We start from the raw sequence: 11,895 nt of genomic DNA, 5'->3' as shown, positions 1-11,895 counted from the left end.
GAGCGGGGCGGGCTGTGTCAGGCTGGGGCCCGGGGGGTCGAGGCTCCCGCACCCGCGGCCTGGAAACCCCACGACCCAGGAAGCGCTCCCCCAACCCGCAGCCTGGAAACCCCAGGACTCAGGGATCGTCCCCCACTTCCAGGGGAGCCGGAACTCCCTCTTGGGACTTGAGGGGCGATTCCTGGTGCCTGCACTCCCAGGGCCTGCACTCCCTCGACTTGGGAGGTGCCTGGATTCCCCTCTTTGTTTCCTAACTCACCTGCAGACCGCTTGTCCCCATATTCTTACCCTTAGTTTTTCCCCATCAAAACCTGTCCTGTGGAAAAACCCTGGGATCCCGTGGTTAAAACAGACTCCCAAGATCTCCGAGATGGTGATAATAATAAAAGCACTTACTGTGCACCTCTGTGTTGAGTAAGTTCTCCGTAGTATCTATTTTAGTTCTCACAAATGAGCCTACAGATAAACACAGTTATCCCCGGGTTACACGTGAATAAACTGAGGCTCAGTTGAGTAACTGAAGTCACACTGCCAGCATGAGGCCAAGCCAGCCATCAGGATCGCCTCACTCCACAGCCTGTGTTCTAGTGCACTAGAGGCTGGGAACTTTGGGGCTCCTCCGAGGACAACAGCACTTCCGCTTACAGAGAGGAAACAGCCCCTGCAAGGGGGCAGTGTGGTTGGAAGCCAATGTGTTGAGTTGGTGCATGAGATTCCTCTAGAATCCAGGTATACCCAAGTGGACTGTGCCCTGACTGGCTTCCCTAGTGCCTGGGCAGGGAGGGAGCTGAGAGACAAGAGAGGTGGGCTGTTTCACTGCCTCCTTGCTCTGTGCAAGCACCTCTGGACACAGTTTCCGCATTCCCCACCCTATGAACCATGGATGTGTGGTTGAGCCAAGGTCTGGAAGCAGAGGTCTGCCTCCACCTCACAGAGGGCTGGTGAACTGCAGGGTGTGTGTGGTTGCCTCTGTGTGCTGCTTTGGGGGAGAGGGGAGCGTGCCTCAGAGGATCAGGCCAGGGGTGGTGCCTCCCAAGGAGAGAGGGCAGGCTTCTAAGCCAGCCCAACCAGTGCCCCAGGGTGCAGTTCACAAAAGGATCTTTAGAGGAAATAATACAGCAGCCCTTGTGTTTCCAAAGGGCTTTGCAGTTTCCACAGCGCTTTCATAGATACCATGTCATGTGACCCTCAAAACCCCCAGTGGAGAAAGGCAGGGCAGACATTATTAAAGGTGAGAAAATGAAGGCTCAGAGTCACACAGGTTGAAGATGGGAGAAATATAGCTTTTCTGACTCCAAGCCCAGTGCTCTTTGCTTTTTGAGGTAATTTAGCCCAATTTGTTCCTTGGGCAGGAGTCCTCTTAGCCCTAGCGCACCGCTGGCAGACCATCCTCCGTGGGAACTATCCATCTATGAATAATCACAGGTCCGGACGTTCCTTCTGCACAGAACCAAAATCTTTCGCGGCCCACAGGACCGCCATTGTTCTCTGGCGTGTGTATATCTCCTTCCCATGATGACCCTATGCAGGGTCTTGTCATGACCATCCTGGACCCATTGAGCCTTCTCTTTTCCGGTGGAAAAATCCCAGTCCCTCCTCCAGCCCTCCTCATCCTCACTGTCCTCTTCCTTCATTGTAGTGTCCTGAGCCTGGGGGCTCCTGGTGTGTGCTGGACCTGCAGTGTCCCGAGTCCCATCGTGCTGCCCTGGGCTGTGGGAGCTCTACCTGGAAAAAATCCCACTGTGTGTTCATGCCCAGCTTGCCATCAAGTACAAGTGTTACCGGATGGTTCAGTTCCAGGTTCTTGGTGCCACAAACAATTGGACGTGACAGAAATAGCAAAGCAAAGCAGCAAGAGTGTATGGTACAGTATCACACCCTTGGAGTGGGAGAGTGACTGACCTTTATGAAATGAGATTAGCACCAGTTTGTTATGTTTCATGACCTTTTATGTTTTTTTCCCTTCTCTTCCCGAGCTGCCTAATCTCTAGCCAGCGTCTGCCTTTTGATTGATAGGCTGCTTAATTACTTTGGCCCTTGTGCGCTTGTGCGTCACCTCCATCCCATAATTTTAAGTACATGCATGAGATGCAGTCCATATGCATGAACCTTAAATAGCTAATTACCATACAGGGTCATTTTAAGTATACCTTTTCTCTCTAATGCCCATGCCTATCTCTGAGAAGCTTACCTTTACTGGTCTGGTCTGGATCTTGCCGGCCATGGGGCTCTTACTTGCTTATTTCCCTTTTGTTTTGGCTGCTCAACTTCTGCTTCTTCTCTTGCTTCTTGCTCACCTGCCCCTTCACATTGCTTCTGCTCCTACTCATTCCAGCCTGTATCCAACCTCCAATTCCCTCTACTATTCTCCTGCCTCAAAACTACAAGTTCTTTTTTCATACAACCTGCTTTTAAGCCTAATCTCTCTTTTTTTTTTTTTTCTGGACAAACGTCATTACATTTTTGAACCCGAGTGGAGGACCTAACATTTTATCTCTAGAAAGAGCTTGTTTGTTCAGTTGTTAATCATCAAAGAACCTTGTTCCAAATTTGAGAGACCCTGTCTGAAGGATTGGCTGGTTCAGTCACTACTTCTAGCTGCAGAAAGCACCTATCCAATCTTGAGGCTGAGCCCCAGTCTTAGTTCCCTGCTATTTCCCACTTTCTGTGACCTCAGCCTCCTCTGACCTCATGCATCTTGTGGGCATCACAGAGCCAGGCACAGATTCCCCATATATTATTTGCTATTGTGCATTCATCAATTCAGGAAACATGTATTGGACACTTCTCCACTTTATGCCAGGCACTGGGGTATGAGCTGTGGTGACAAAGGTGGATAGGATATCTTATCAGCCTGCTGGGGCTCATGGCTTAGAAAGGGAGACAGATTTGTAGGGACATAATTACATTACAGTTTGCCAGGTGCCGTAAAGATGGGCATGAACAATATCCCTTCTGTCTGAACATGGCTTCTGGCCCATGTCACTCACCAGCTCCTCCTCTTCATCCTCAGGGCTCCACTGAGTCTTTCCTACAACAGGGGGACTTCCCAGAGCCCCAACCCTAGGGCTGGCCTCCCTCCCCTGTGCCCCAGAGCTGGCATAGGTACTTCCTCAGTATGAGCATTGCCTTTGAACTGTGTGTCTTGCCCAGACACACAGAAGCTCTGGCAGGCCAGGGACCACATCTATCCGGTTCTATTTGTGTTGCTGTTGCCCATCATGGTACCTGCCTCCTAGTCACTGACATTGGATTGATTTGCTATGTGAGAGCAGAAGGGTGGGTGTCCAGGCTGACAGGAGAGGGTAGGGGTGGTTAGAGTAGGGGTGGATTAGGCAGGCAGGGATTAGAGAACCCTTGAGAGAGGCATGTTACTTCAGCAGAGCCTTGCGAAAGGGAGGGGACTGCATGATGCCTTGAGGTAGCATTGTAGACAAAGGGAACAGCAGAGCAAAGCCACAAGGCATGGACATCAATCAGCATAGAGGTTGCCAGGCATGAAGGCATAATGAGACCAGAGCACACAGTGCTTTGGGGAGTCCTCATGTCATTAAAAAACAATACTCTGTCATGTGTCATGTTTCCATGGATTCACGGTTTTTTTTCTGTATCTCTACTTATCTTGGTTAATTTGTTCACCTCTGTATCAATACAGCATGCCATGTTCTTCATTACTACAGTGTTCTAATGAATCTGGATGGTTCCCCACTATTCAGTCCTATATATCTATATCTCGGTTTTTGCCCTTTTATAGAAATTTTAGTTTATGAACTAACAGCAACAGCAACAATAACGACAGCAGTAAACTCTTTTTGAGAATTTGCTTGGTTTGCATTAAATCTGTACATCTCATTTAAAATGCACAAGAGGCTGGGCCCAGTGGCTCATGCCTGTAATTCCAGCACTTTGGGAGACCAAGGCAGGCAGATCACTAGAGGTCAGGAGTTCCAGACCAGCCTGGCTAACATGGTGAAACCCCGTCTCTACTAAAAATACAAAAATTAGCCAGGCATGGTGATGGTCACCTGTAATCCCTATGCAGGAGGCTGAGGCATGAGAATTGCTTGAGCCCAGGAGGCAGAGGTTGCAGTGAGCTGAGATTGCACCACTGTACTCCAGCCTGGGCAACAGAGCAAGACTCTGTCTCAAATAATAATAATAATAATAATAATGATAAATAAATAAAAATAAAATGCACAACAACCCCATCAGGTGCTATCATTAGCTCCCTCTTAGAGAAGGGGAAACTGGGGCTTGCAGAACCGCAGCAACTTGGTGAAGTCACAGAGCCAAGGCTTAACCCTGGGTACTTTTGCCTCCTTTGTTCAAACGATTTTTACCTTTACCTGTATGCTCCAGTGACCAAGGACAACAGCCAATTTTGAAAATGTCCTGAAGTGTGCTACAAATGGCAGGTCTGGGCCCCTCACTCCCTGGGTGAGCTTTGCTCTAGGAGCAGAATGGGAACACAGAGGCTCTTTCACCAAGGGTTACGATCTTGGCTGACATTAGGAAGAGATTTATGCTTCCTGTTTACCTGCTGAATGGGATTCAAAGAAGCGGGCACTTGGACTCCCGCTTACACAGAGACCTTTGGATGAGGCTGCCCAGAGGACTCAGGGCGAGGGTAGGAAGGACTCAGCAGGATTTGCCCAGGGAAAAAATGCATTTGCTTTGGCTGGAATTCAAGCTCCCCAGCATCCTGTGACATTTACAGTTCCCTCTGGCAGCTTATGCCTGTCTGCTAAGACAGGGGAGGGAGGATTCCTGAACTGGAATCATGGCTCCTTACTCTAGGGTCTCTAATCTCTCTGCTTTATCTCTGTCAACCTTCAGGGGTCATCAGGAGACCCACATTCTTCCTGTTGTCCAAAACACCCTCCCTCAATGGTGGGCCATAGTGTCTGGCGGGAAGCATGCTAGCTTTGGCATAGCTGGACGTAGGTGGCAATTCCACCTCTGGCCATTCTTCATCAGAATTTTATCAATCACCCAATCTGTGCCTGGCATGTCCTAGGCTCCTTCACTTACTGGGTGATCTTTGGACAAGTTACATAATATCCCGGGTCTCAGGGTCCTCTGCTGCAAAATGGGGAACATAGTACCTTCCACATAGGATTGAGGATTGAATTAAACCACGTATGTAGAGCACTGAAAACAGTGCCTCACACACAGCAAATGCTCCATATGTGTTAGTTCCCTTCCCTCACTAGTCCTGTACAGGGAGTGTGAACAGAAGGTGGTGGAGAAATGTTCAGGGTGATACCACAGGAGGTTAAGATGTTGGGCTGGGCACGGTGGCTTAGGCCTGTAATCCCAGCACTTTGGGAGGCCGAGGCAGGTGGATCACCCGAGGTCAGGAGTTCAAGACCAACCTGGTGGTGAATCCCCGCCTCAACTAAAAATACAAAAATTAGCTGGGCACGATGGTGCACACCTATAATCCCAGCCACTCGGGAGGCTAAGGCAGGAGAACTGCTTGAACCCGGGCGGTGGAGGCTGCAGTGAGCCGAGATTGCTCTGGAGTCCACTGTACTCCAGCCTGGGCAACAAGAGCGAAACTCTGCCAAAAAAAAAAAAAAAAGATGTTAGTACCTGGACACTATACCATTTGCAGCTCAGTTCAGCATGTTGGACCAACTGAAGTATAATTGCCCAGTCCTTGTCCTTAACTCACCGGGAATTTCTTCATTTATTCATTCATGTATTCACTCAATAGGTATTTATTGAGAGTTTGCCACGTGCTAGAGACTCTACTGGGTGCTGGGGATACAGTTGCAGTGGCAATTAACAGCCTCCTCCTTATGTTGACAGTCTGGCCATTGCTCAGCCACTATTTGTTTTTTAATTTATGCACAATTCTAACACACTTCTTTGGTTTCCCAGCCCAGGGACATGAAAATTGAAAAGCTAGAACATGGTTTCTGTTTGTAGACTCTTGGAAAGCAGCAAGAAATGAGAGTTGACATTCAATGAGGGAGGAAAGTTTCAGTAAAAAATAATGGAAAGACAGCTTAGGCAGAAATGATAAATGTACAGTGTCAAAGGGACTATTTGGAGAAGGAGTGAACCCAGAAGCCTTGGAACCATCACAACACTGCAGCAGGCGAGTGTAGTAGGTGCACACAGAGATGACCCGAGGCACCATGGAGGGGTTCACTGCTGCAAGAGGCATCCTGCTTTAGTGGCATGCCCTTCAGAGTGGGTGTCAGGGGTCTGTCCCGGGCTCCAGCCCTAGCTCTGATGCTGACTTTGGGACCTTAGGCAAGTCGCCATAACTCTCTGGCACCAGTAGTCTCATCCATGAGTTGATAACTCTAGATGTTTACTAAGGTGACATTAAATTCTAAAAATCTATGTCTGAAAATGCTACTTGGATAAAAATGACAAGAAAGCACATAAAACATTTTAGAAAAATGTCTAGCTGGCCAGGTGCGGTGGCTCACACCTGTAATCCCAGCATTTTGGGAGGCTGAGGTGGGCAGATCATAAGGTCAGGAGTTCAAGACCAGCCTGGCCAATATGGTGAAACCCTCTCTCTACTAAAAGTCCAAAAAAAAAAAAAAAATTAACTGGGCATGGTGTTGGGTGCCTGTAGTTCCAGCTATTTGGGAGGCTGAGGCAGGAGAATTGCTTGAACCTGGGAGGTGGAGGTTGCAGTGAGCTGAGATGGTGCCACTGCACTCCAGCCTGGGTGACAGAGTGAGACTCAGTCTCAAAAAAAAAAAGAAAAAAAAGAAAGAAAAGTATCTAGCTAAAATAAATCAAAGGACTTTTAGGTATTCAGAAAACCGACTTGGAAAATTTCCTTGGAAAGAAGCATCCATGCCTTGATGGTCTTTCATAGTGAAATTCCCCCTGTAGCTCCCTTCATGCCTCCTGGCAGTGACCCATCTAAAGGAGGAAGGATTGGGGTTGCAGCATCGGGCATTAGCTCTCACATCATTGTAATCATGATTTCACTATGGAGTAGTTGACTGATGCCAAACTTACTCTCCCAAAGCCCCTATACCTGTGGTGACAGAGTAGGCAGAGAGCTCCAGGGAGACAGAAACAGAGCTGGGGAGCCTACACCAGGAGAAGCTGCAATTGGATAGGGTCAGAAACAGAAACCTTGGTTTCGCCACAGCTGACCAAAGATTTCCACCAGTTTCTTGGTAAGGAAGAAAGCAAAGCAGGAATTTGCAAGGGAACCTCTGTATAGATCTTTTGTGGGCGTTGTCACACACTGCTGTTAACTAGAGAGAAAGCTGCTTGTCGGTTTCATGGTGGAGCACGGGTCACTTGCTCTCTGTGGAGGTTTTACTAATGCCTGGAATTAAAGACCCTCTTCAGGGTGTCACAGACAGGAAAGTGAGTCCTGTGGTAGTCGTGGTGGAATAATGGCCAGAGGGGGTACCCTTACAGAATGGCACTTTAACAAGAATTAGGTCTGCTGGGGTGGGCTTTATGTGACATGGATTTTGAGGGGGTAAGGGAAGGATGGAGCCAGGGGGGCCAGTCACTGTAGGAAGACCACGCCTCCAGGAGGGACAGCGTTGTGGCCCTCAGAGCTGGAGTCCCTCAGACATCTGTTGTGCCCCTGCCCCCACCACATGGCTGACATTACCAGCTGACAAGTGGCCAATCTGAGGAGCCCAACAATCTGGGAGGGTCTACCCTCCTTGAGGGCACCTGGGCATGCTAACGGGTGCTCCCGGAGAGTGGCTCCGGGGGTGGAACTTCCAGCATTGTGGCACCTGGAGGGCCAGGAGAGGGCATTTTGGGGGCAAGGAGAGACACTCCCGTTGGCTGTCAACCTCACCCGTAGGTATGTAGGTGGAGCTGAGGCTTTTTGCAGCTCAGCCCCTCCCCTCCCACCCCTCAGTTTGCTCCCTGCAAATCTTTCTCTGGGCTTGCAGGTTGTCAACATAGGTTATCAGCAGAGAAAGGGCAAGAATGGGGTGGAGATCAGAGAGTGGAGGAGGGAGAGGAAGCAGAAATTCCAACCGTCAGCACAAACCAGACCCTGAAGGTTCCCGGGAAGGGGTGAGGTATGAGTAGTGAGTGAAAAGCCGGCTGGTCTCCATCTGCCTCAGGGTTATCTGGCTTCCCCTTTAACCTACACCTCTGCCACAGGCTGACTGTGGTGTGGGTGTGGCCCTGCTTACCTGAGCTGATGGAGAGGCAGGGCCACAGGCGGACCCTGCCGTGGGGCCTGTGCCCACCCCAGGGTGCTGCTCTTCAGAGGCCCGATGTAGCCTGTCTCTGCTGGTGCCCCCACCCCTGCCCAGCCTCCATAGTGGGCCCTGCTCCTTCACTCCTCCCCTTCCCACCCTAGATAGGACATCCTGAGTCCAAGCAAACTGCTCACAACCACCACTGGGAGAGAAGCGCCCCAGCTCATTAAAGCCCCCCATTTCCTCCTGGGCTGTGACACCAGCCCGTCTCCTCTGGTTCCGACCTTTCCCTGCGTCCCAAATGAACACCCCTGCATCTTTGGGTGACCGTTGCTATTTGTCTTGCCATTTGGGTTTGTTTTTCTGCAGCAGTTCAGAACTAGTGAAGTAAATCGCTCTCCACACCAGGCTTCGCCCAGGCTCCCTGCCCACTGCAGGAGGGTGTGGGAGAAGTGGACGCACACTCAGGAGCCTCTGGTTCCCATTTAGGCTCCAGCAGTCACTGAACCCCCGATGAGCCTCACTTGCAAGGCTGTGCTGAAGAGTAAATAAACTGTTTGTCACAGGCCTGGCACAAGGGGTCCTGAAGATGACAGCGGTTGTTGTTGTGACATCTGCCTGTCACAGGCTTGAGGACCACCTGAGGCCTTGTCCAAGGTTACCTGGGTGGTTGGAGCTCCCAGGCCAGTGTTCTTCCCCCTGCCCCACATTCCCTGGCATCTCCAGCTTCTTAAAAGCAGATATGGGGGGAGATGAGGGAGGACAAGGGAGGCTATGTGGGGAGCCCCTGGGAAATTAGGGGCTGCTGGGACTGGGTGTCGCGTACGGGAGTCTCCTGCCTACAGGGGAGGACATGGAAAGTGGAAGGGGCCTTTCTGGGACAAATGCTTCCCACTTTTCTCTCACCAAGGGGCTGTTCTGGGCCAGGGAAGGGACCATGACTTGCGGGCCCGCGTTGGCACAGGCATCTGCTCACAGAGCCTCTGGTGCACACACGGTGATGGGGCAGAGCCTGCTCCTCGGGCCTCCTGCCCAGGCCGTGGCCTGGACATCTTCTGGCTGAGCCATGAGGAGAGGCTCCCAGGAGAAGGGCAGCCAGAAGAGCGTCAGGAAGTGGAGGCCTGGACCACCCTGGTTCTAACTGTGAAGCAGCTGCTGTTTGTAAAGAAAACGACTTTCTGCAGCTGAGTTGGCTCACGTGAGTGTCTTGGCTGCACTCAGTAATCTCAACAGAGCAGGTGTGCGGTTTGGCTTTTGTTTTTGAACATGTGACTCCACAGCCCGTGCTTCCTCTAAATCCTTTGTCTCTTGCTGATTCATAGCAGCTGACCCATAGCAGGAGAAAAAAAAAAAAAATCTCCCTAAAATCCCCAAAGCCTCAGCTCTCTTGAAACAGTGTGACTTTGGCAAGGTTTCATGGCCATTTATCGAGCAGCCACTGAGGACCAGGAGCTGTGCTGGGGGTCTTTGATGTAGTGTCTAATGAACCTCCCCAGCACCTCTTCAAGGTGGCAGGGACCCCAGTTTACAGGGACTCAAGAAAGGTAGGCAGCTTGCCCAAGGCCATGCAGCCAGTAAAAAGCAGAGGCGAGCTTCAGACCTTCTCTGCTGCCAGCACCTACACCCTCAACCCCTCTCCCATCAGCCACTCAGGTCTGACCACTGTCTCAGTAGGACCCAACCTCAAATCATCCCAAAAAGATGGCTAAGTTAGGTTAACTTGGGAAAGGATAGCTCCTTCCCTGTCAGTGCCCACCAAGGGTCCATGGCTGTGTGGGGTGGGATAGTGGGGGGCCCAGCCAAAAACCCCACACACCAGGGTTCAAATCCCAGCTGCCCCCCTGCCACTTGCCAAGCCTCTCTGGGCCCCATGTTCTTCATCTGTGAAAAAGGAATGCTTCATAGGGAAGAGTTCCTTTCTCTGCTGGGCATGGTGGCTCACGCCTGTAATCTCAGCACTTTGGGAGGCCAAGGCGGGCTGATCACTTGAGGTCAGAAATTCGAGACCAGGCTGGACAACATGGCGAAATTCTGTCTCTACTAAAAATGTAAAAAATTAGCCAGGTGTGGTGGCACACACTTGTAATCCTAGCTATTTGGGAGGCTGAGGCACAAGAGTCACTTGAACCTGGGAGGCAGAGTTTGCAATGAGCTGAGATTGTGCCACTGCACTCCAGCCTGGGTGACAGTGAGACTCTGTCTCCAAAACAAACAAACAAAGTTCCTTTCTCATAGCGTTATGAGGCTTACGTGAGTTACTAAAGTGCCCAGCACGTGGTGAGAGCTGTGCAGAGGTTTGCTGTTACTGCCCAAACCAGCCCCGAGCTGGACTCCAGTCTGAGTGCAACGCTGGAGGAGAGGGCAAAGGGGTCTAAGGTATGGGAGTTTATCATCCAGTTGTGGAGCCAGGCCCCCATACAGGGAACGTTGACTTACAGCTCTGGACACTGTGATGTCAGCGTGTGGCCTGTGATGGCCGAGCATACAGTGGCATGGATGCTGAGTCCGAGGATGGGGATGGGGGAAGGACTGGGATCTGGAGAGAGGGGCTCTGAGGATTGCCTTTGCCATTAATCCCAGGAACCCTCAACTGCATCGAGCATGAGAATCACCCAAGAAGGTGGTGAAAATTCAGATTCCTGGCCTTGCTGCCTGATAATCTCATTCTGCAGGTCTGAGGTGGAGCCAAAGAACCTGCATTTTAGCAAATGCCCTCCCCTAACCCCGGGGATTCTGATGCAGATGGCCCCTGTGCCCTTTGAAACACTGTTCCCAGGATACCAAGTCACTGAGCTAAGTGACTGATGACATTGTTGCTTAAACCTGCCAGAGTTCCCACTCACCCATTGGGATTCCTGCTGGGAGGGCCTCTATCCCTCAATATATCCCCCACATGAAATCACCCCCTCCCATGCACAAGCATCATCCCCAAACGCCCATGTGCTCCCCTCCCTTCTTCCTCGGGCTGTGCCCATCAAAACACACGGCACTTGGGTGACAGCAGCACATGAAGCTTGTTCAGAGCCTGTCATGTCCTCTCTGTACCTGGCCTATTGTCCTCTGGATCCTCGAAGGAATGAGTGGGGCAAGTGGCCTTTATATAGGCGGCCACCCTGAGGCCAGAGACGTGGGGTGCCTGCCTCAAGTCACCTGAAATCCAAGACAAAGCACTGATTTGAACTTCTGGTTTCTGGCACCACAGGCCCCAAGCTCAGCTCTTCCTCCTCCACAGGCCTGGAGGCCCTGTGCACACGCACTTCCCGCTTTCCAGGGCAGACTGTACCTAAGACACCGTCAGAATCTATTCTGTCCCGAGCATGGGCCAGAGAGAGTAGCAGACACTCACCTGTCGGGAGGACACACGCCAAGCAGGCCAGCAGCCGGATGGACCTTTCCATGCTGTGAGCATCTGAACATCCCAGGCCAGACCCACTCTTGGCCCCCTCCCCAGTGAGGGCCCTCCCAGGTGTGGTGGGGGAAAGAAGGGGATGGGCAGGGCGCCCAGATCTGCAGGTCCCTGTGGGCTCTATGGGAGCTGGAGGAACTGGGGAGAGGCAGCCTGGCAGCCTGATCATTCAAGCCCCGTGGAGTTTAGTCATGTGGAAAACCAAGAGGGGAACCACTGGGATCATTTTCCAGGACAGGAAACAGGAAAGAGGATGGGAAAGAAACAGGGCCATTTCCTGTGACCGCCCTCCGCTCACAGAAAACTGTTGTTATATGCTGTTTATATGTC

The 11,895-nt window shown here is 51.2% G+C and overlaps 1 protein-coding gene across 1 annotated transcript in view; it reads right to left on the bottom strand.

The window, feature by feature from the left end:
• SIGLEC15 (sialic acid binding Ig-like lectin 15) overlaps positions 1 to 11,724 on the bottom strand; it is an 18,338-nt gene extending 6,614 nt beyond the window's left edge. Inside the window, exons 1-2 of the mRNA XM_011949367.1 lie at positions 11,506 to 11,724; positions 397 to 456 (exon numbers count right to left, since the gene is read on the bottom strand). Coding sequence (XP_011804757.1) covers positions 397 to 456; positions 11,506 to 11,557 — 112 coding nt within the window. The 5' untranslated portion in view covers positions 11,558 to 11,724. The remainder of the gene's footprint in view (positions 1 to 396; positions 457 to 11,505) is intronic.
• Between the last annotated feature and the right edge of the window lie 171 nt (positions 11,725 to 11,895).

The sequence above is a fragment of the Colobus angolensis genome, unplaced genomic scaffold, assembly GCF_000951035.1.
Source record: "Colobus angolensis palliatus isolate OR3802 unplaced genomic scaffold, Cang.pa_1.0 Scaffold299, whole genome shotgun sequence".
NCBI lineage: Eukaryota > Metazoa > Chordata > Mammalia > Primates > Cercopithecidae > Colobus > Colobus angolensis.
Note: the sequence above shows the minus strand (reverse complement) of the source record. Positions and strands in the feature narration are given on the sequence as shown.